Source organism: Astatotilapia calliptera, chromosome 13, assembly GCF_900246225.1.
Source record: "Astatotilapia calliptera chromosome 13, fAstCal1.2, whole genome shotgun sequence".
NCBI classification, from domain to species: domain Eukaryota; kingdom Metazoa; phylum Chordata; class Actinopteri; order Cichliformes; family Cichlidae; genus Astatotilapia; species Astatotilapia calliptera.
In genome coordinates this window covers 18,700,504-18,719,940 of record NC_039314.1, presented here as the reverse complement: position 1 = coordinate 18,719,940, position 19,437 = coordinate 18,700,504, and the positions used below count along the sequence as shown (strand labels likewise).

Sequence of the window (19,437 nt, the reverse complement as noted above, 5' to 3'; positions counted from 1 at the left end):
ATGTGGATATTATAGGTTTTAAACCTAATCCTTGAAATATTGTAGCAGAAGTATAAAGTCGCATTTAAATTACTGAAAAAAAGGACTGAATACTTCTCTATTACTTCCCATCACTGTGTGGATTGTGCAAATGCAAGTATCTTAGTGGTGGTAAAACATTTGTTAGACATAGAATATTTCAAATAGTGAACTTTGTCTCTTCTTTTATAACTCAATTAAATTTTTTTTAATTCTTACCACTACCACACAATTTTAATAACTTGTCAAAAATGATGTTTTCTTTTAAACCAAAAATTCTAGCCTTCATGGACAAACAAAGCCACGTCTCTGTAGGGAACGCCTCACCCCAGCCTATTTATTGCTGAAGGTAATTAGTGACCTGAACACACAGAGATTTTTGACTTTTGTTTAAACTCTGCTTTAAATTAGTCTCTCCACTGTAGTTGTTTTCATACGCCAATATTGCTGTAATTTAGGTTTGGAAAAACATCAACAGACCATCTCTCCCTTTACTTAGAGACCTTCTAATCAGTCCAGTCTAATTATTTTCCTAATATCCACTGCACACACCTGAACTGTAATTGCTGCACATAGATCTTTCACTTTTAAATGAGACTGGCCTCATTTATCAGAAAAAATAATCCTCGCCCTGGATAATTATCAGACATACAAATATAAACACCTTTAGAAGTTTTTACGTGAGGACCCGCTCACCTCTTAAGTTGATACAGTCATGTGACCTGACCAGTGCCCTAGTTGAACACCTCTTAGATGTTCATGCATATATGGACGCTAATCTCTGTTAGGACTGTGGGATTTGGGAATATTTTGTTTAACAGAGATCAAAGTAGCTGCTAGGATGAGGAGAAACCTTCAAACACATCAAACAGAGGGCAATACATCCCGAATCCCATGCCCATAGTAGCCAATCAAGCCGTGCATAACAATTTTCCTTTTGTAAAAGAAAAAGATTCCAGGTTTTGGTCTTCCTTCATCAGCATCTCCTGTGGCTCACCCCCCACCGAGACCTGGGGTTGTTTTGGCTTACGGACTATCAAGCAGAGCCACCGTATCGAGTCTGTATGTCTCTCATTCTTGGTTAAACACGGTGTTGGTAAAGAAGAACAGAGAGATACTGTGTTAGGAGATCAAAGCAGCAGTACAGAGATTTAGACTCGGAGCCTGTCAGTCAAGATGGCGAGACAAAGCAGAAGAAGACAGAAATGCTTACACACACACACACACACGTGCTCTCCTGCTCAATCGCTGGCTTTCTCTGTGGCGTGCCTGTGAGCGGTGAGGTGTTACTGTCAGATGGCTTAGGGGCTACTCATTTGTAGACATCTACAGCACCGCATGAACACCTAAGCTCTCACACATAAGGGGACACAGACAAGCTACTGATAAAAGCCTGTGTGAATAAGAGGTCTCCTCTAGCCTATATATGGCCTGTGGAGGAATGTTCCCTGCTCTCAGCATTTTCTCTCGTCTCGAAGATGAATAGATCTATTTTAAAGACAGGACAAAAACAAAACAATGCATGTGCTTGTACGTGATTTAGGAGTTTTATTCCTTGTTGATCAAAGATGTGTTTTCTTTTTTTTGGGGGGGGGGGGGGGGGGGGGGGCAAGTTTGCAGTATTCTCCAATGATTTTTGAGAATAGAGCACAGACGTAAAGGAGGAAAGATTTCAGAGCAACAGTGCATCCTGCTGTAAAGAATGACCCTTGTTCAAGTCTTCGTTTTTGAAGTGCGTCCTGCACGGTCTGTTTTTGTATTACACTGTGCAATGTTCCGCCAGTATCTTTTCCTTTTCACCCAGTCTGACAGGAAAAATAATTTCCTTTGTAAAATCCTGCACAAAGATAACCTCCCAATAAAAGGTGAAGGGGTGCAACTATGAATTCATCGGGATGGATTTGGAAAACTGGCTCAACATAAAACAAAAATAAAGAAATAAAATGTGAAAAAAAATGTGATTTTAAAAAGTACCTGATTAAAATCACAGAAATGGTGAGTCAGTAGGAAAAACTTGGTGGAATAAATTACAACTGTGCAAGCTTCCCAACAGCGATAAAGACCCCTGACTGTAATAAGAAAGACAACACCACCTGGTGGCCGCTCACTGTAACACTTTAATTTACACTTCATCTGCTACATGTAAAACAAAAATGGCAAATGTTGAGAAAAAACAGAAATGCAAAACTAAAACAATTCACAATATATTATAGATCTTAAAAAAACAAAACAAATTAATGATCAGAAATCGAGTCTGCACTCAAATTAAGGCAGGAAGTCAATTATAGCCTGAAGTAACAGGAAACACATGGAGTATGTCTATATTTGAGACAGAATGGTTGCGTATGAGCTCATTTCAGGAGAAGACTACATTAAAAACACAAAAGAGAAGCACATTAGTCACCAATTAGACACACAGTGCCAAAACGGAGACAAATCTGATTGGCTGGCGATCCCATGTATGTACACTTGCAGGTAGGAGGCACGATCCCATTAAAAGGTCCAAAAACTTAAGTGATCTGTTTTTATCTTCAGTTTGTACAGTTCTCGGAAGCCTGAAAGAGAAAATAAATAAAATGCTAGTTAGTCATCATCACGACTCATATTTTTACCAGTAAAAAGCATAGGACATCTTTGCCAAACAAAAAATGAATGGGTGGGAAAAGATGAGGAAAACACAAAGGCTGCCTCAAAATTAATATCACACATTACCTTTGATGTGGTTTTTCAGTCTCTGCGATGAGAACCAAAGAGTTTTTTTTTTGTTTTTTTTTTAAATTTAGCACAAACAGAAAACTGTAAGCGAAATCAACACAATTAACAGACCAACCAGAACTAAACCTCTCAGTCTGTACTGTCTGTCATTCTGACATACACTCACACCTTGATAGAACCGGGATGGACCACCTTTGGCCTTCAGCACTGAAATAACTCTTCAAGGCACAGACAGAGATTTCAGTCCATACTAACATCACAGCATCACACAGTTGCTGTGGATTTGTCAGCTGCACACCTATGATGCTCTACTGGGATCTGGTAAATCTGGGTGCCATCTGAATACAGTGAAATAACCAGTTTTGGATTATTTGAGCTCTGTTAAATGAAGATAACACACTTTGGTCATTAAAGGGATGGATAAGCTCATCAACAATACTGTCCGGTTTCCACTAAGGGGCCCAAAGAGTGCCAAGAAAACATCCAACCCGATTACACCACCATCAGTGTCCTGAATTCTTGATAAAAGGGCGCCTTTGCAAACCGTAGCCTCAGTTTCCTGTTCTTAGCTGACAATAATGCCACCCAGTGTGGTATTCTGCTGCTGTGGGCAATCTGCTTCAATGTTCAGCACATTATACGTTCAAAGATGGTCTTCTACATACATTTGTTGCAACAAGTGGTTCTTTTTAGTTGCTGTTGCCTTCCTATCAGCTCAAAGCAGTCTGGGGATTCATGGCAGGAAAATCCCAGTAGATCAGCAGTTTCTAAAATACTCTGACCAGCCTGTCTGACACCAACAACTATCCTGTGTTCAAAGTCAACTAAATCACCTTTCTGATAATTGGTTTCAGGTTCAGCAGGTTGTTTTGACCATCTCTACATGTCTGCCTAAATACATCAAGACGCTCACATGTGATGGGTTAAGATGTTTGCTGTATTGAGGACTTGAGCAGTTGTACCTAATAAAGTAAGTGTACAGTAGGTCGCTTTTAGATCAATGTTCCTGCCAGCGTCATACTCACAGTAGCCTGATGACACCGAAGGACACGTGTAGAATATTTATCATCAATACCAAAGATTAGTTTGCTTGTGGGCTTGAGCACTGACCACATTTGCTCTTCATGCTTTTTATTTTTGTTCTCCAAGCAAGGTGTGTGTGTTGTGTGTGTGTGTGTGTGTGTGTGTGTGTGTGTGTGTGTGTGTGTGTGTGTGTGTGTGTGTGTGTGTGTGAGAGAGAGATTTTGAGTACTGGATGGTAATTCTAAGAACGCTGTATGTATCCTTTCATACACAGCTTGAGAGAAAAAGAGATCTCTCTTTGGAATTGGGGAATAGAGAAAATGCAACATACACAAGAAACGCCAAAAATTAGAAATGAGTGAATGGGACAAAACGCTTTTTGCATGTGCTATGACTGTTTATGGCATTTTCTATTTGTTAAGGAAACTGCATGCAGTAAGACTTCTGTTGAGAGATATGAAAAAAAAAAATGTTACAAAGGCTCACTTATAGTAATGACTTTTTTTGCAAGTTGACTGGGGTGGTCTTTTAGACAGGAAGCCAACAGATTATAGATGCAGCAGAGGATATCTGAAAGGGGCCAATAGCAGCAGGTTAGGAGAGAACTTTATATAAAAACCCCTTCTGTGAATCTGGTACTTCATATCCTGATATGCATTAAATGACCAGAGTTTATTTTCTGGACGACATGTTAAGCCTCTTTCAATGAGCAAAATAATCTTCGTTGGAAGTATGTGTTTAAGATTTGGTTATATTGATTCTTATATCTATGCAAATCTAATAATATGCCCATAATGCTTTAAAATCAGGTGTTTTGCTTACTTTGTGTCGGCATATCTCAGTAAAACTGCAATGGAAAAAGAGGTTCTGTCACCCTACACCAGGCCGCATCTTTATAAACATTCTTAAATTTCAGATGTTATCTTCACACACACACCTGCTGCAGGCAGTTCACCTTTCAGCCTGTCACACTGCCATTGCTGGTGTTCGCTTTAGTATTGACATCAATTAAACATCTGAATAAGTCTGGAAAGACTCGGTTGGCTGGTGTGATGATAAAAAGAACAGGTATTACATATTTGAGGGATTACACACAACACTTTTCTTAAACATAATGGATTAAGTTGCTTAATTATTCCCAGGAGAAAGTTTTCTCCATAAAATGACCTGAAACTCATTGTTTCATAATTATAGAATTTTGTCTCATATTATATAACAGCATAAACCTATACAGTCCCACACACAGAAACAAATCCCTATCCTACTGAAGACACGCATATGATCTTTGCTCTAGTATTTTTCTTTAGTATTTAGGCATGAACACAAAGTATGCTGGGCTGGGGTCAGCATTCGCTCAGCTTTAACATCACTCTGGGTTCTTGGCTAGATTAGCGTTAGCATATCGTCTGTGCAGGTGCTTGTAAAGATCTGTAGTTAGGTTAGCAGCAAAATTCAGTTGTTTTTGTCCTGGACACAGTTTGCAATTTACCATCGCACTGGCTTTTAAAACTAAAGTATTGTTTAGATCCATGCTGTAGACTGTGTCACTATTTTCCTCCTCCAGCGCCATGAGAACTGATAAGCAAATCTGATAGGCAGGCAGGCTAACAATTCCAAAGAATTTAACTACTTGGACCGATTCACACAGACAAGTGACTGCCACTGTGAAAAGTATTAGTATTTTTCTAAACACATAGTTTCAAGCATATTTAACATATTTCAAACAAATGGTCTCGCAGAAATCACCTCTTCCTCGATGTCAAAAAGAGATGTTTGACTTTTAGAGGAAATTTAAAAAAAATAAAATAAAAATAATGCACCGAAGCCCATTAACGTTATAGGCAAGGATGGTAAAACGGTGGACAGGTACTTGAGTGTTCACTTGAATGAAAGACTGGTCTGGAGGATAAATAGTGATGCTATGTACAAGAAGGGTAAGAGCAGACCGGACTTTCTAAGCTCAAATTCAGTTAGCAGTGGGAGGCAGCATCAGTGCCAGAGATGCCAGCAGGATCAACAAACTAATCCACAAGTTTGGAACCATCATTGGCTGGAATCTGGAGTCATTTAAGTCAGTGAGGGACAGGAGGTCACTGAACAAACTGCTTACCATTATGGCCAACTCACTCCATTCCAAACTACAGAGGACTGACTCTGCGTACATAAAAAAAAAGCATTCCTACTGTTCTCTATAAAACTCTACAAGTCTCCTTTACATAACTGGTGAAAAAAGGTGAAACAAGATGGCAGAGATATTTCTGTATCAAACCTTCTTCCTGTGATTTCTCAGATTTATAGTGTACATGTTCTTTTGCCACTGCAAAATTAATGCAGACAGACCTGTGTTCAAATTGGAATCAAAATTAACCTAACCCCATGCATGTCTCTGGACTGTGGGTGGACTGCGAGTACCTGGAGACAATATGCAAAACGTCATACAGAAAGGACCCAGACTGGATTCATGTTGCACTACCTTTCCTAACAAGGAATCAAGTATAAGCCTGTGGTACCTTTAATAATGCTGTAGATTATACCATTTTTATCCTTCTGCCGCTTTAACAATAATTTCCTTGTTGGCTCAGTAAATTATCTACATGTATATACAATGTGAGCTGATTAGCTTTAAGGGAGGCTGTGTCTGTACCTTGAGGGACTCGGAAGCTTTCCGCAGTTCTTTGATGACTGCAGAAAGGGCTTCTGGGTTGATTCCCTGCTCACACAGTCTCACGCATATGGACAGAGACTCCATATCCAAGCCAGTGTTGAGCAACCTGGAGATCTCCAGCAACACTGTTGGGGGAGGAAGTAAAAAGAGACACAGCTATGACACACATGCTAAAACGTACTAATAATAATAATAATAATAATAATAATAATAATAATAATATTATTATTATTATTATTATTATTATTATATATATATATATATATATATATATATATATATATATATATATATATATATATATATATATATATATATAAAGATGAATTTTCAACTATTACACAAATACACAAAACACTACACGCAGAAATTTCATATTTACCGTCCATCGTCTCCCGTACTGCGTTTAGATTTGCGTTTGCTGCACTGGCCATAGTGATGGATGATTATAGCTAGCCAACGCTTGCTAGCAAGTGGCTGACAAATTAAGATTTAGAGACACAACGCAAAAAAATCAGCCAGATTTCAGGCGTTTCGTATACATTTAGATTGAATCAGCAAAAACCAGGCTAGCACAATCACGTAAAGGTCAACATAAGATCCTAGCTAGCTGACAGCGCTCATTGCCGCTACTCGCGAAAGTGTGCTGAAGGAAGTGACGACATGAAATTCTTCATTGGTTACGCGAGCTTCCTGCGACGATTCTATTGGCTAGCCTGCCTTGTGGGCGAAATTAAAAAAACGTTTGAACTGGTCTCTCTGCTGATTGTTTGCTGCTGGCTTTTCAATGAATATTGCTGTTAGAGTTCCGGCTCGTTCACAATTGTAAGTACCAACAGTTGTAAGGCAAACGTTATCTAGTTCTTGTGTAAATGTATAAATAACTTAGGGGTGAAGTGAAATGTGTGAAGCTAAATCCTCTTTTTAAAAGCTGCTTCCTTCGAAGGTTTGTTAACGCTATAGAAACAGAGGAAGTAATGTAGCCAACGTACTAGAGGTAGAACAAAACGGAAAATCTTACAACGAAATAATTTTAGTGTCTTTTTGTATTTGGATTGTCATTTATCGTCATCCCGATTTGGATATTTCTTGTCAGCTAAAATGGGGGACCATGCGCAGATCCAGATCACTCCAGAGACTCCAGGCAGGCCCTCCATTAGAAACCCCTTTGAAAGTCCAAACGACTATCACCATCTTCGCGAACCGCTGGTGCCAAGTCCATCTGTATTTAAGTCCCTACCTTGTAAAGCTGTAAGTTTTAAATTTACTTCATATCATCTACTCAACTCATTTACTCATGAGTGGATGTAGTCTCTTAATAATTTTAGACTTGTTTAATTTACCCAGACTCCACCTAAGTTTAACTGGTCTATTGATGAAATGGCCAGTCTCCTACCAGTGCACATAGACCCAGAGGAAATTCAGCGGCAATCTTTTTACCTCAGTCAGACAAGGTAAGTGATGTAATACGGCTGACACTGTGACAAATGTGAAATTCTTTGAGGAAGATCTGTATTGTTTTATCTTGTGATTTTAATACCTCCTCTATGTATTAAACCTGGGGAGCTTATTAAAGACTCTATCAAAGTGAGTGGTCTTTCTTTTAGGACGGATTCGGACATTGAGGAAAAACGTCAGAATGCTATTGAGCAGGTAACCAAATGTCATCTTTGCTAATGATACAGACTTTAGTGTACCCAGAATTTATAGATTCCCTTTGTACTGATGTCATTATCCTGTCTCCAATAAAGTTTTTCACCAAAGGAATAATTGTCCCTTCCCCCTGGGCTGCACCAGAGACCCGTAAAGTCCCTCAGATTTCTAAGAATAGTAAGTTGTCTTATCGTTTATGTTACTTCTTAATTCTTGTAGGTTTTGTATTTGTATTTATTCTGTTTTTATCCATAGATTTCTGTTAAACTCTGGTTTTGTAAAAACTTTTATTTTTAATGTTGAAGGTTCAATGTCTGCAATGATTGCAGAGGAGCCAGAAAAAATTTCAGGTCGGTTACTTTTTTTTTTTAACGTGTTTTGCCTTTTTTTTTCTTTTACCTACTTTTTATATATATACATAACTTTGTGTGTTTTGATCTACAGTTGGATGTCAGACAACCCTTACATTGCCTTTGGCTTTTGATTTGGAGAAAGTTCTAGGTAAACCTTGACTAAACACCAACAGGATCATAGTGAGAAAAAGAAAATCAAACAATCTGCTGTCAAGTCACTGTTTCTGTTTTTTGTTTTTGTTTTTTCCTCACAGGGGAATATTACTGTTATGAAGAGGTGTGTGATCCAGTGCAGGAGAGTCTGAGCAGCTCCTCCTTGCGACGAAAACTATTCCTTGATGGCCAAAATAGTTATAGTGGCTCAGACAGCTCGAGCCCTCCAAGTCCAGAGAGAGGCAATGCCGGTCAGGAAAAGCCATCTCCCAAGAGAGGAGACTGCATTGAAGGTTCTGAGGGAGAAGCTGTATCTGCTATCTTTTCCTCCCCTTCGGCCTGTGGTGTGTCAGCTCCGACGCCTTCTACAGTGAGTAGAGGAGTGTAGAGATTTCATATACACAACCGTTACCCAAACGATTTATTTTAGGCATAAAATTCAAGAGAAAAAATGCATCTAGAGATCATATTTTGCTCAACGAATAATTTTAATAACAGGAAAATGAACATTGACACTGTTAGCCTTCACCCAGGCTTACATTAAATAGTTGCTGTTGATTTGTTTTTGTGTTTTTGCTGCCTTAAAGGATTGTGAGCCTACACAGGTTTTTATCTTCTTTGTTAAGCAGTTTACACGTAATGAAATGTGCTATATAAATAAAATTTCTATTGCTATTTTAGGGTCAGTTCTCTTCGAGTCCCATCCAGCACGGACGCTTCCGGGATTGTAGCCTTGGCAGCATCGACAGTCCTCTCTTCCGTGATAGGTCCTCTCCTGCTGGCCTCATCTCCCCCACAATTTCTCCTATTGTTGCACATGCAGAACGCACACCTGTTGGCTCAGGTACACAGTTGTAACTAAAACACTAGTTACACTTTGTAACTAAAATTTTAATATCCAAACAAATCAAAATTGGAGAAATATTGGCTAAGGCTACATCCACACTGACACGGTTTTGTATTTAGTGTGTCTGTGTGTGTCATCAGTTTTCATCCAGCTAGTAGTTTTAAATCTTCCTCTATAATACATAATCCTTTGAGTATGGTGGTGATGCCTCCATGTGTTTAGTTGGTGATATTATAAAATGCAGAATAAGTTGCATTGCAGCAAGAAGAACACCTATAATTTGGTCTTTACATTAAATTAGCAACTGGTAATCGAGGCAGATGTGTCTTTATCTTCTGAATGGGGTCGTGCTTCAGGAATGTTATGATCCAATAAAGAATATGTGACTGAGAAGACAAAATGTTGGTAAAAAGGCAAGTAATTGTTACTGTGTTCTTTCTTTAGCTGAGAGAAACCAGCCTAGCTGTTTGACCCCACGTGGTGCCCCCTTGGATATAGTCGCTTCCTGCAGTGAGAGTCCATTTGTTGAGGGTTGCTCTCCCATTCGTAGCTGCTCCCCACACCAGCTCCATTGCCACAATGAACCCCAGCGCATTTCTCGACCCAGGCCCAGACCTAGAGTCCGCTGCTGGGCTTCCCCTCCCCTCATCTCATCGATCCTCAACCCTAAGCTCCCAGACAATGAGGTGGCTGAAGAACACCTCCCCTCTGCCACTCGCTCTTCTTTCCCCTCTATGGAATTAGATTCATCATCACCCCTGACACAAGACTCTCACCCCACCAACACTGAGAGGGTTGGCGTGGACCCAATGGAACCTGTGAAAATGGAGGAAGGCAAGGAGACAGAAATTGAACCGAGGCTCGAGTATGAGGAGGACGAAGGTGTGGGGCCTTCCGAGCAGCTGACCAGCTCTCGCATGGTTAATGCATCAGCAACAGAAAACTCTCATATGTTTGTGTCTCTCCTGGCAGAGGGAAGCAGCATACGCTACGATTCTAGCATGCAGGTTTGTAAAAAGAGCTTAATCCCAGCAAGGATAATTTCATATTGATGTTTTGGGTAACAGAATATTTCTGATTGACTGCTTTTTGCACGTGTTCAGGTGGACAGCGGTTATAACACTACCTCAGCAGTCAGTCTTATTGATGGCACCAACAAAGACTGTGACAAAGAATTCTTCAGTTCACACATGGCAGAAGACGCCTTCCAAGTCACTCGACACACTAAAGTAAAGGTACTGACTTTACACACAATCACAAGAATGTGGATATTCGAGTTTGTGCCTTTAGATCTAATTGTTCCTAAAACTATTAGTTATTATCCGCATTAAGTTTTGATGCTTTAAAAAAAAAAATTGCTTCTTTCATCCATTGTTTAATAAAATTTAAGCAACTCTTCACTAAGAAAAACTCAAGATTAGACACTTTAAACAATGACCACATGTTCGTGTAACAGAAAACCCTGAAGTGTGCTCTAGTGTGTACATTGTATATCCTTACTTTCTTTTTCTTTCATTAAAACTAAGTTTCTTCTCTTTCAGGTGTTTTTTCCGCACCACTGAGGCAACTGATAGATGGATTGAAAGGGATTCTTCTTCTAGTGAAAGCATGTGCTTAATATGTTGCAATCAAATATAACAAGGTTTACACTATGTCTAAAGCATTTATGGTAAATATGTTTGGTTAGACTGAATTGTGTTAACTGTTAAATGAGGTATGAATACAACCATGGGGTTTCACAAGTTACCTGACTGGAAGCAGTTTCTTTAATCACAGGTTATCAAAGGGAAGTCTAATCCACAGACAGGTGTACTTTTGAAACCAGCATAAAACTATCAAGTCTGCATTCAACTTGCACAACGATAACCTTCCTGAAAGCTGTATTGATCCTAGCACCATTTTTGTTGTTTGGGGAGGTTTGTTTTCTTTTCATTTGGTGTTGGATGTACGTTGACTTTCTGGCGACATCAGATCTGAGCTGTATTTATGATTTTTATAAAACTTTTTTTATCATGTTGTTTTGATACTGAGTTGTTTTATATCACAGTCTGATGCACTGAATAATGTCACTAATGAATTAAAAGCTGACTGAGCCATTTCTTCGCTCTGTTTCTAATAGTTAAATTCAGTTTCTGGATTATTGTCACATTAAGTTGCGTTCAAGTTTGGTTTTTTTTGACTGGCTTCAGGACAGGTTGTTTTACGGACCTCTGCACAGGGTGTTTATTTGCTAATAATTTAAATCAACCCAAGGAATAAAAGTAAAACAAAACTGTAAACGGTGAAATCTTCCAATATTTTGGCTTATGACTCCATTCAAATCATGTTTGAAAATAATTCTGAGAAGTACATCAAAAACAATTATTTTAATAAAAAAAAAATTTTTTTTAATGACTATCATTAAAATACCTTTAATATATAAGACAGCTTACTCTTCCAACAAATGTTTTAAATCATAAGAGCAAAATTTTACTCATTAGAAAAGAGATTTTTTTTTTTTTTTTTTTTAAAGCAAAATAAAACAACTAAACTTTATCAATATATCAAACAGTCCAAGCTGGAACATCATGTGGTTTACGTGAAAACCGAGAGCTCCTTCCTGGGTCAGTGGTCCAATTTTTGTTTCTTGGCTGGTCTTTCAGTATCTGGGGCTGGGACACTCACACCAGGGATCTAAAATAAAACAAACTTTTATTTCTAGGGAAAAAACGAGCACATTTTCTTATCATGGTTGACTGAAATCTGTATCTTAATAGTATTCAATTTATTCTGAATACTTTTAACTGTTAAAAGTTCAGTTTTGGTCTTTCTTACCACTGGTTCAATCAAAGCCATGCGGATCTTCTGGTGCTGAATATTGGAGTCATCTAGGCTGATGGTGACCTTCACCTTGTCGAATATGTGGAACTTGTGCTGTTCTACAGACAGAGTGGGACCCTACACACGTGCAAAAAAACAAAAACCATGTTAAACCTTACTGACTTTCTATGCATAGCTGACTGCTTTTAAATTTAAAAAGAGAAAGGTGTTTATACCTCTTCCTCAAACACAATGTTTGGGGAAACCTTGTCTTTTGAGTCAAAGAACACAGTTCCCTCCAAGCCAAACTTTGGGATGAGTACGATGATTGCGTTCTTCCTCACAAACAGAACGAATCCTTCTTCATTAAGTATTCCTCGGCTCTTAAAAAACAACTGCAGGAAAAAAGGGGTTTTAATATGAAGCAAAGACAGCCAGTTCACACAGTTCAGATGCTGATATGCGTTTACCTGTGTGTGGAAGGCCACAGAAGCCCGCTGTGCATACTGAGACATTTTGTGTCTGTAGTTGAGGTTATTGCAGAGAGCTGACTGTTTATGCTTGTCCATTAAATCCGGGTAGGTGGTGTCTGCACCTATAGCCACTGCCAGCAGTCGGTGCACGATGATATCAGCGTACCTGAGCACAAGATAAAAACCATGAAACCGGATGACAAAAGAGTATATTAACAACTGATCCATAATCAATTGTGAACATCTCTTTGTTAGAAAAGCCTGACGTACACATATTTTGCCAAGATGTGTAGAACATCTGTTTTCATACCTCCTGATAGGGGACGTGAAGTGCGTATAAATGGGCGAGGCGAGACCATAATGATGGAAATCGCTGTCCATGCCAGAACAAAAATAGACGGCTTGCATCATGCAGCGAGTGGCCAGGATGCGCAGCAGCGTGTTAAAGTATGGGAATCCATCCACTTTGGCTGCATCAAGCGAGTCAGCCAGTGCCTTTGCTGAATCTGTGTGGATCTTGACCTCCTGATGGGAGTTGGAAACAAAAATGTTGACACATTAAAATATTTTTCCTATTAAAAACGTAACCATATTTACTAGTTTTTCTACTTAATGTACTGCTGTGATTCAACTAGAAGCAGAGACTTATGCAGTTGCTTTCCAATGTGAGAGAAACCCACAAAACTATTTCAAATTAAAAATGCTCTTAGTCAGGATCTTGAATTAAAGCTGCTTTACTGACACAATGTTCTTCTTTCATAGCAGGAACTCACATGACTGTTTTCCTTTGCTCACCTTAGACTTTGCAGCTTTGATTAGGATGTCATAGTTAGACGGAGGTGGTGCTGGGTGTTTCCTCAGCAGAGCGCACTCTGAGAATTCATCGTAAATCTTCTGAGCAACTGAAATATTGGCCAGCAACATGAACTCTTCGACCATTGAGTTTGTCTCCCTAATGAACAGGAGATGATTTTATTTACACTCATTAAAAACACAGCATGACTCATACGCTGAAAAATATGAAGACAAAGAGGCTTCTGCAGAGAAATGGATTCTGCAGAGTGCTCCTTTTCAAAGTTACCTACATGAGTTCTTTGGTCTGAAGATCAATGGGGTCGTGAGTTTCACTGTCCATGTGAAAACGGACCTCTAAAGAGGACAGTGTCAGTGCCCTAAATGATATCAAAATGAGATTCATGTGAATTACAACAAGTCTAAATATCCAGCTTTTTGCCTTTGTTTTTTACTATTCTTTCACTTTGGTCTTTACCCTTTCTCTATCCTCTGCCTCTTGAGGATTTTAGCTAGTTTGTTCAGACCCCGTAGGCTTTTTGTTATATCGTCATTCTTGTTGGTGTCATCAATCCTCATCTGGGCCTCAGCATAGGTCAAAGATGCCTGGACCAAAACAAAGAAAATCATCAATAATAGTAATAATAAACCTTACTCAGAAACAAAATTATTGCATAAAATCTAACACAAAATGGTAACATTAAAAAAAAGGTATAAATTTAAAAAACAAAATGCTAACTGTCCGTGTGTGTTGGCACGATACCTTGGAGTTAATAACACTTTTTGTGAATCGAGTCTTTAGAATTTCAGCCTTGTGGTTTATTTCCCAGATACACGAAAAGGCGAGTCTGGTGAAAGCAAATAAAAGAACCAGAATTAGACACAAACAGTCTAAGTACATTCATTTTATTCATTTAATGGGAAAAGGCCGCGTGTATGTGTTTGTGTCACTACCTGTCCACATTGGACCGCAGAGAACAAAGATTGGAGCTGAGCAGTTCAGGAACCATGTCTATCCTCTGCGAGATAAAAAATTAAACACACTGTTAAAAATCAAACATGATCAGATGATATCAATAAAATACAAATAAGAAGAAATTTGCTCATTTGCTTCTACTATTAGAGCCATTTCTAAGTGAAAGGGCCCTAATAAGCTTGTTTTCACAGTTTCCTGCAGTGTTGAGAAAAACACAGCACAGTGCAATGCAAGCATGAAGACCGGAGAGCAATCGCACAATCAAACTTTGAAATCAGCACGGTATTACGTACATTCGGTGTGACACATATTTATGTGACCAATAAAAATAGACCAAAAATGCAGAGTGACAGGGAGCAGGAGCTACATTCGACTTGGTAAAACAAAATCTGTGCACATGGAACGGATGAATGGAGGTCTGCAGGGATTTGGACTGGATTTTATGGATGAAAAAGGTGATGTATTATGGCATGTTCTGTGAGAAGTTCCAGTTGCACTACTAAATGTTATAAAATACTGACAAAAGCCAGCCCAGTCCCTTTGAGATCAACGCACTCTAAGATTTCTCCTGCACTGATAAAACTGCATCGCATTAGCTGACTTTTGTGACAAAACATTGAGATCGAAGAGGTTAAGGTGCTACAGAGAAAGTATATTTCACTTCTACTTCCTCCCAAAGTAAAAGAGTTTAACTTCAGTCCTAAATTGTTTCACCTGACTAATTAAAATAGTTGTCAGCAGAGTGCTTCCTTTTTCTCTTCTGTGGTACTGCTGTTGATATCATGGTTTAAAACGCATCAATGAAGGATGCGAACATGCGAGGTGGACTTTCTTACTTTGCCACACAGGTACACTGTGGTGCCACGGTTGGCTGCCTCTTTGTCTAGAGCGTTGCCAGGTCTGATGAAGTGGCTGACATCAGCAATGTGGACGCCCACCTGTTGCAAACGAACATGGATAGTACATCAAAAGACTCGCATATACAGTTTTACAGACACAAGTACTTTTACTAATAGTGTATTTGTACCTCGAGGTTTCCATTTTCCAGCTCTCTACAGTGCAGAGCATCGTCTATATCTGTGCATCCTGGAGGGTCCACACTGCAAACTGTCAGAGGCCTCAGGTCCTCCCTTTTCATCATGTCCTGCACCACATACATTTACATTCATTTATGCACAATTGTATATGTGCATGCTGTCAAATTATAGGTTGATGGACCAACTGATGACTTAAATAATATACCTGTGCTCCATTTATCTTAAGGAAAAAAAATGTTACCTCTGGTGTGATGGCCCACGGCATCTTAGGGAGGAAACTGAGTACTGCCTGGGAGAAAGCCTGATGAGGGACATCATGCTCCAGTAGCAGCACCTCCTCTTCTGTGTCCTTCTCCCCTGCACCTCCCAAACTGCGTACAAAATGACCCTAAATAACAAAAATAACAATAATAAAATAGAATGTTTCCATGGACAAATTGGTATTCCTTGAATTTTATATTTTCCTGTAAATGTTGTGCTAATTTTTTATATTAAACTTAACATAGAAATGGTAAGTAGATATGCAGGTTCCAATTATTTGACAGTCTGAAGAGATTCCAACTCACATTTGGATATCTGGAGTCTTTGGGCCAGCCATCAATGGCCACCATGATCCTCTGGCCTGACAGTGTGGATGCCTGCCGCGTTTCAATGCGGATGCGTGGGATACGGCGGTCTGCTGGGGTGAAAAGATGCCGAGTGGACTGAAAGAACAGGAAAAGAATAGGGATTGTCAGTGCTGACAATAAGAGGAAGCACAAAACTATCTGTAACTACTAAGTTGTATTAATTTACGTCAAAGACGCATATCAATTTTGAGGAATGTTCCATATATTATTGAGCAGCTTTAACGTACCTCTTTGATTTGGGAAACATTCAGCATGCCACAGAATGGCCTCCAGTTTCTTTTGATGATCCCCACCACCTTGCCAGTGGGCTTCCTCGCTGCCTCGACTGCAGCTGTTCTCAACTGCTCAAACAACAAGGAGATTATTAATAACACTCTAAGACACCTTTATACATTCAAACATCTACACCAATACTTATTTTAAATTATATTCCAACTAAATTATAAGAAATAAAAAAAGCAAACAACTCAACTATAAGCAAATATACAGATTTATCTAATACCATCTTCTTCCATAAAACTTACTTTCCCCTCCTCTTCTTCAGCATCCTCATCATCCTTTGCGGTGCCTTCATCCTGAAGGACAACTGAGGACGGTGCCACCCACTCACTGCGCGGCAAAAGCTGCACAGCAACCACATCCTGATGCACTGCTCTGTTGAGGTTCTGAAGACCCTGGATGAGAACCTGTGAACAAATAAAAGGACCGTAGAGAGCTTTCAGCATGCTTTCACGATTATTTGCACAGAAAATTACAAACTTAGACTGTTCGACATGATCAGCAGAACTATATATTCACAGACAGATGTACATGCACACAAACACACACACACACACACCTCTGTGCTGTCTTCTCCCTCTCCCTGGACAAACACAGTTGCCTCCAAATAGTTGTCTCTGCTGGCCCTAAAGGTGCCTTGGAGGAAGGAGCTACTTTTAATTCCTGTTTGGATTCTGGATAGGGGAAGGTGCTCTGGAAATAACACTTTACTGCTAGTAATTTCATTCTGATGGAGGAGAGACAAAGAATACCAAAAAAAAAGAGGTTAGGTTAAAAAGAAAATGAGATATGTAAACAGGAGAAACAGATTCAAGTTCAGGTACAGACACCTGACTTTTGTATGTAACAATTTTAGCTTACCTTGTCATCACTGGACAAGGCCAGGCGATCCACAAGCTCAGGGTTTGCTATCAGACTCTTGACATATTCTTCACCTATAAAAAAATTAAAAAAGTATTCTTATTACAAACTGTTAAAGCTGATGTCATTTAAAATTAGATTAAATTTAAAAGAACATAGTTAGAAGGTCTTTTCTTGCTGAAAATGTGATACATTACATTTGTACACCAGCAGGCCGTTGTCCTGTGCTTTCTGCTTGTTCCCTTGATCATTGGTGAGGAGGACCACCTTGAGACCATCTGTGTCAGACTCAAATGTCTTCAGGTGCTGGCTGTACCATTTGACTGCTACACGAATTGCCCGGTCATTTCGGTCATTGGCACTCTCCCCTGGTTCACGTTCAATGAATGTATCTCTGGAAGAGCAGGAATTATAAGGATGGATAAAATAAGGTATCGAGCTTCAAAGTAAAATACAGTTTCATGCCTTTTTAAAGTGATCTGATACCATGAAGAAGAAAAAGATCTTTCTACTTATTACTTTTGTGTGTGTTTATTTTTGACAATACTGTGAAATTTGGATGTCATTATGATGTTAAAAATGCCAACAGTGTTTCTCTACCTGTGGTGTTCATTGGTAAAAGTGTAGAAGCGTTTTTCTTTCTCGTGTATAATGTCCTTCAGGCGTTTGTAGACGGGTGCACTGCGGTGGCGCACCTCCTGCAGTACAGTTTGAAGGATAATCACATTGCAAATCACAGGATCTTCCAGTATATCGATCTGCAGGACAAAGTGTACACAAAGTGTTAGGGAATCAGGTGCAATGCTTAAAAGGAATCTTTCACCTAAATTGATGTCAGATATCTGTTCCAACTGGTTAATAAGAACTGGCCAAAAAACACTTTCTGAATATGGTCAGTCTTTTTTCTTGAATAATAGGCAAACAGTCACTACTGATCACTACTCAAGTCAGTAAAAACAAAAACAAAAAACCCCAACTTTTATTAAATTTGTATTGAATCTGTAATTGTTACTATATCTGCTGATCTCTCTGTTAGGTCACTTTTGAAAAAGATATATAGGTGTGTAAAAAGGAAAATATTGACATTGGCCAGAAAAAGTGTTATTTGTCAATAACATAAGTTTAATGGCCCCAGTTTGTGCTTTTTGTGTCTTCTTCTTGTGACTACTCCCCTTTAGGGCCCCCCAAAGCAGATCATCTCACCCTATCCTAGAACTGTCTGTTACATCCTTTGCAAGTCTTCCTTAATTCAATCCATGAAACTGCTCTGGCATATTCTCTTTTGTTGCTGCCTCGCCTCTCTAACTTTGTATGCAAACTGCTTAACCTGAACTGTCCTACTAATGTACTCGTTTCTAATCCTGTCCATTCTGGTCACTCGCATCTTCTACTATCTACTACCTCGAGCACAGCCATGATTTGTGCTTCTTCTATAGTATACTGTACTTTTAGGGGCATCATCGCAGTACTTGAGTCACAAACTTGCACTATGTGCCTAGGGAAGAGAAGTCAAAGCTTACACGTTTAGAATACCATATTCAATTGTTTGAAGAAATTTGATGTCACTTTTTACTACCTGATGAAGCACCACATTGGTGTCAGGGACCAGATAATGTGGATAGGAGCAGAGACTGCTCTCCATACACGCGTCTTTCTGCAGCACCGTGGACTCCTGTTTGCATTCAGTGCAAACTTCACTCCCGCACCAAATATCATCCCTCAGATAATGCTCACGCACTACCTTCATCACCCCACCCGACCGGGTCTTCTTAACGAAGGTTTTAGACTTCAACATAATGACGATAATAAACCGAAAACAGATAAAATTCAGATGTTTTCTGCTACCAACTGATGGTAAGCCTTCAGCTCCCCATGTGTAAACTACCTCTTTGGCCCGACAAAACTTTCCAAAGGTTTTGAGAAAAACGCTGCGTCTAACTTTACGCGTTTTTGATCGTTTATATTCCCATTTATAATCTTCTGCATTTAGAAATCATGTCGAATAAGAAGCATGTTATGTCGAAAAACACAAAAGTATTTTTCAGCATTGTGTAAAATATTATACATGTTAAAAGTTAGTTTTGGCTGGCCATCTAATTGTTTGTTGAAAACAAATTCTTAAAGGAAACAGTTGAATTATTTGTCGCTGTTGTTATTATAGCGA

At 39.1% G+C, this 19,437-nt stretch overlaps 3 protein-coding genes across 5 annotated transcripts; 1 reads left to right on the top strand and 2 right to left on the bottom strand.

Moving 5' to 3' along the window:
* Nucleotides 1-2,115: 2,115 nt before the first annotated feature.
* On the bottom strand, nucleotides 2,116-7,076 carry mzt1 (mitotic spindle organizing protein 1). The gene is made up of 3 exons (XM_026189741.1): nucleotides 6,804-7,076; nucleotides 6,401-6,546; nucleotides 2,116-2,573 (listed from the first exon to the last, which is right to left on the bottom strand). The coding sequence occupies exons 1-3, from the start codon at nucleotides 6,853-6,855 to the stop codon at nucleotides 2,550-2,552; spliced, it is 222 nt and encodes a 73-aa protein (XP_026045526.1). The 5' UTR covers nucleotides 6,856-7,076; the 3' UTR covers nucleotides 2,116-2,549.
* An 85-nt stretch (nucleotides 7,077-7,161) lies between these two features.
* bora (bora aurora kinase A activator) lies at nucleotides 7,162-11,543 on the top strand. 3 transcript variants are annotated; one of them, XM_026189740.1, is made up of 13 exons: nucleotides 7,162-7,246; nucleotides 7,518-7,672; nucleotides 7,769-7,875; nucleotides 8,029-8,074; nucleotides 8,173-8,251; nucleotides 8,380-8,424; nucleotides 8,519-8,575; nucleotides 8,682-8,950; nucleotides 9,262-9,424; nucleotides 9,872-10,309; nucleotides 10,400-10,434; nucleotides 10,531-10,662; nucleotides 10,969-11,526. In XM_026189740.1, the coding sequence occupies exons 2-13, from the start codon at nucleotides 7,523-7,525 to the stop codon at nucleotides 10,987-10,989; spliced, it is 1,542 nt and encodes a 513-aa protein (XP_026045525.1). In that variant the 5' UTR covers nucleotides 7,162-7,246; nucleotides 7,518-7,522; the 3' UTR covers nucleotides 10,990-11,526. The 3 variants fall into 3 exon arrangements, with proteins under 3 accessions (XP_026045525.1, XP_026045523.1, XP_026045524.1); XM_026189738.1 differs by having other exon boundaries at nucleotides 9,872-10,434; XM_026189739.1 differs by lacking the exon at nucleotides 7,162-7,246 and adding an exon at nucleotides 7,265-7,418 and having other exon boundaries at nucleotides 9,872-10,434; nucleotides 10,969-11,543.
* Nucleotides 11,544-11,818: 275 nt separating this feature from the next.
* On the bottom strand, nucleotides 11,819-19,358 carry dis3 (DIS3 exosome endoribonuclease and 3'-5' exoribonuclease). Its single transcript, XM_026189736.1, has 21 exons — nucleotides 18,850-19,358; nucleotides 17,874-18,031; nucleotides 17,471-17,667; nucleotides 17,274-17,347; nucleotides 16,972-17,139; nucleotides 16,658-16,819; nucleotides 16,361-16,474; nucleotides 16,071-16,208; nucleotides 15,746-15,892; nucleotides 15,495-15,611; nucleotides 15,304-15,405; nucleotides 14,446-14,510; nucleotides 14,255-14,339; nucleotides 13,970-14,097; nucleotides 13,785-13,871; nucleotides 13,495-13,651; nucleotides 13,010-13,224; nucleotides 12,697-12,865; nucleotides 12,463-12,621; nucleotides 12,242-12,364; nucleotides 11,819-12,100 (listed from the first exon to the last, which is right to left on the bottom strand). The coding sequence occupies exons 1-21, from the start codon at nucleotides 19,066-19,068 to the stop codon at nucleotides 12,032-12,034; spliced, it is 2,853 nt and encodes a 950-aa protein (XP_026045521.1). The 5' UTR covers nucleotides 19,069-19,358; the 3' UTR covers nucleotides 11,819-12,031.
* Between the last annotated feature and the right edge of the window lie 79 nt (nucleotides 19,359-19,437).

Bases quoted from the DNA above. Each gene is read 5' to 3' on its own strand.
- dis3 (XM_026189736.1), bottom strand. From the start codon at position 19,068: ATGTTGAAGTCTAAAACCTTCGTTAAGAAGACCCGGTCGGGTGGGGTG. The intron at 16,475-16,657 runs GTAAGTTTTATG...TTGTTTGAGCAG, and splicing joins CTGAAGAAGAGGAGGGGAAA to TTGAGAACAGCTGCAGTCGA. The intron at 12,365-12,462 runs GTATAAACACCT...GCACGTGTGTAG, and splicing joins ACATTGTGTTTGAGGAAGAG to GGTCCCACTCTGTCTGTAGA.
- mzt1 (XM_026189741.1), bottom strand. From the start codon at position 6,855: ATGGCCAGTGCAGCAAACGCAAATCTAAACGCAGTACGGGAGACGATG. The intron at 6,547-6,803 runs GTAAATATGAAA...CTCCCCCAACAG, and splicing joins AGTACGGGAGACGATGGACG to TGTTGCTGGAGATCTCCAGG. The intron at 2,574-6,400 runs GTACAGACACAG...TTTCTCTTTCAG, and splicing joins AAGCTTCCGAGTCCCTCAAG to GCTTCCGAGAACTGTACAAA.
- bora (XM_026189739.1), top strand. From the start codon at position 7,523: ATGGGGGACCATGCGCAGATCCAGATCACTCCAGAGACTCCAGGCAGG. The intron at 10,435-10,530 runs GTTTGTAAAAAG...GCACGTGTTCAG, and splicing joins GCTACGATTCTAGCATGCAG to GTGGACAGCGGTTATAACAC. The intron at 10,663-10,968 runs GTACTGACTTTA...CTTCTCTTTCAG, and splicing joins CTCGACACACTAAAGTAAAG to GTGTTTTTTCCGCACCACTG.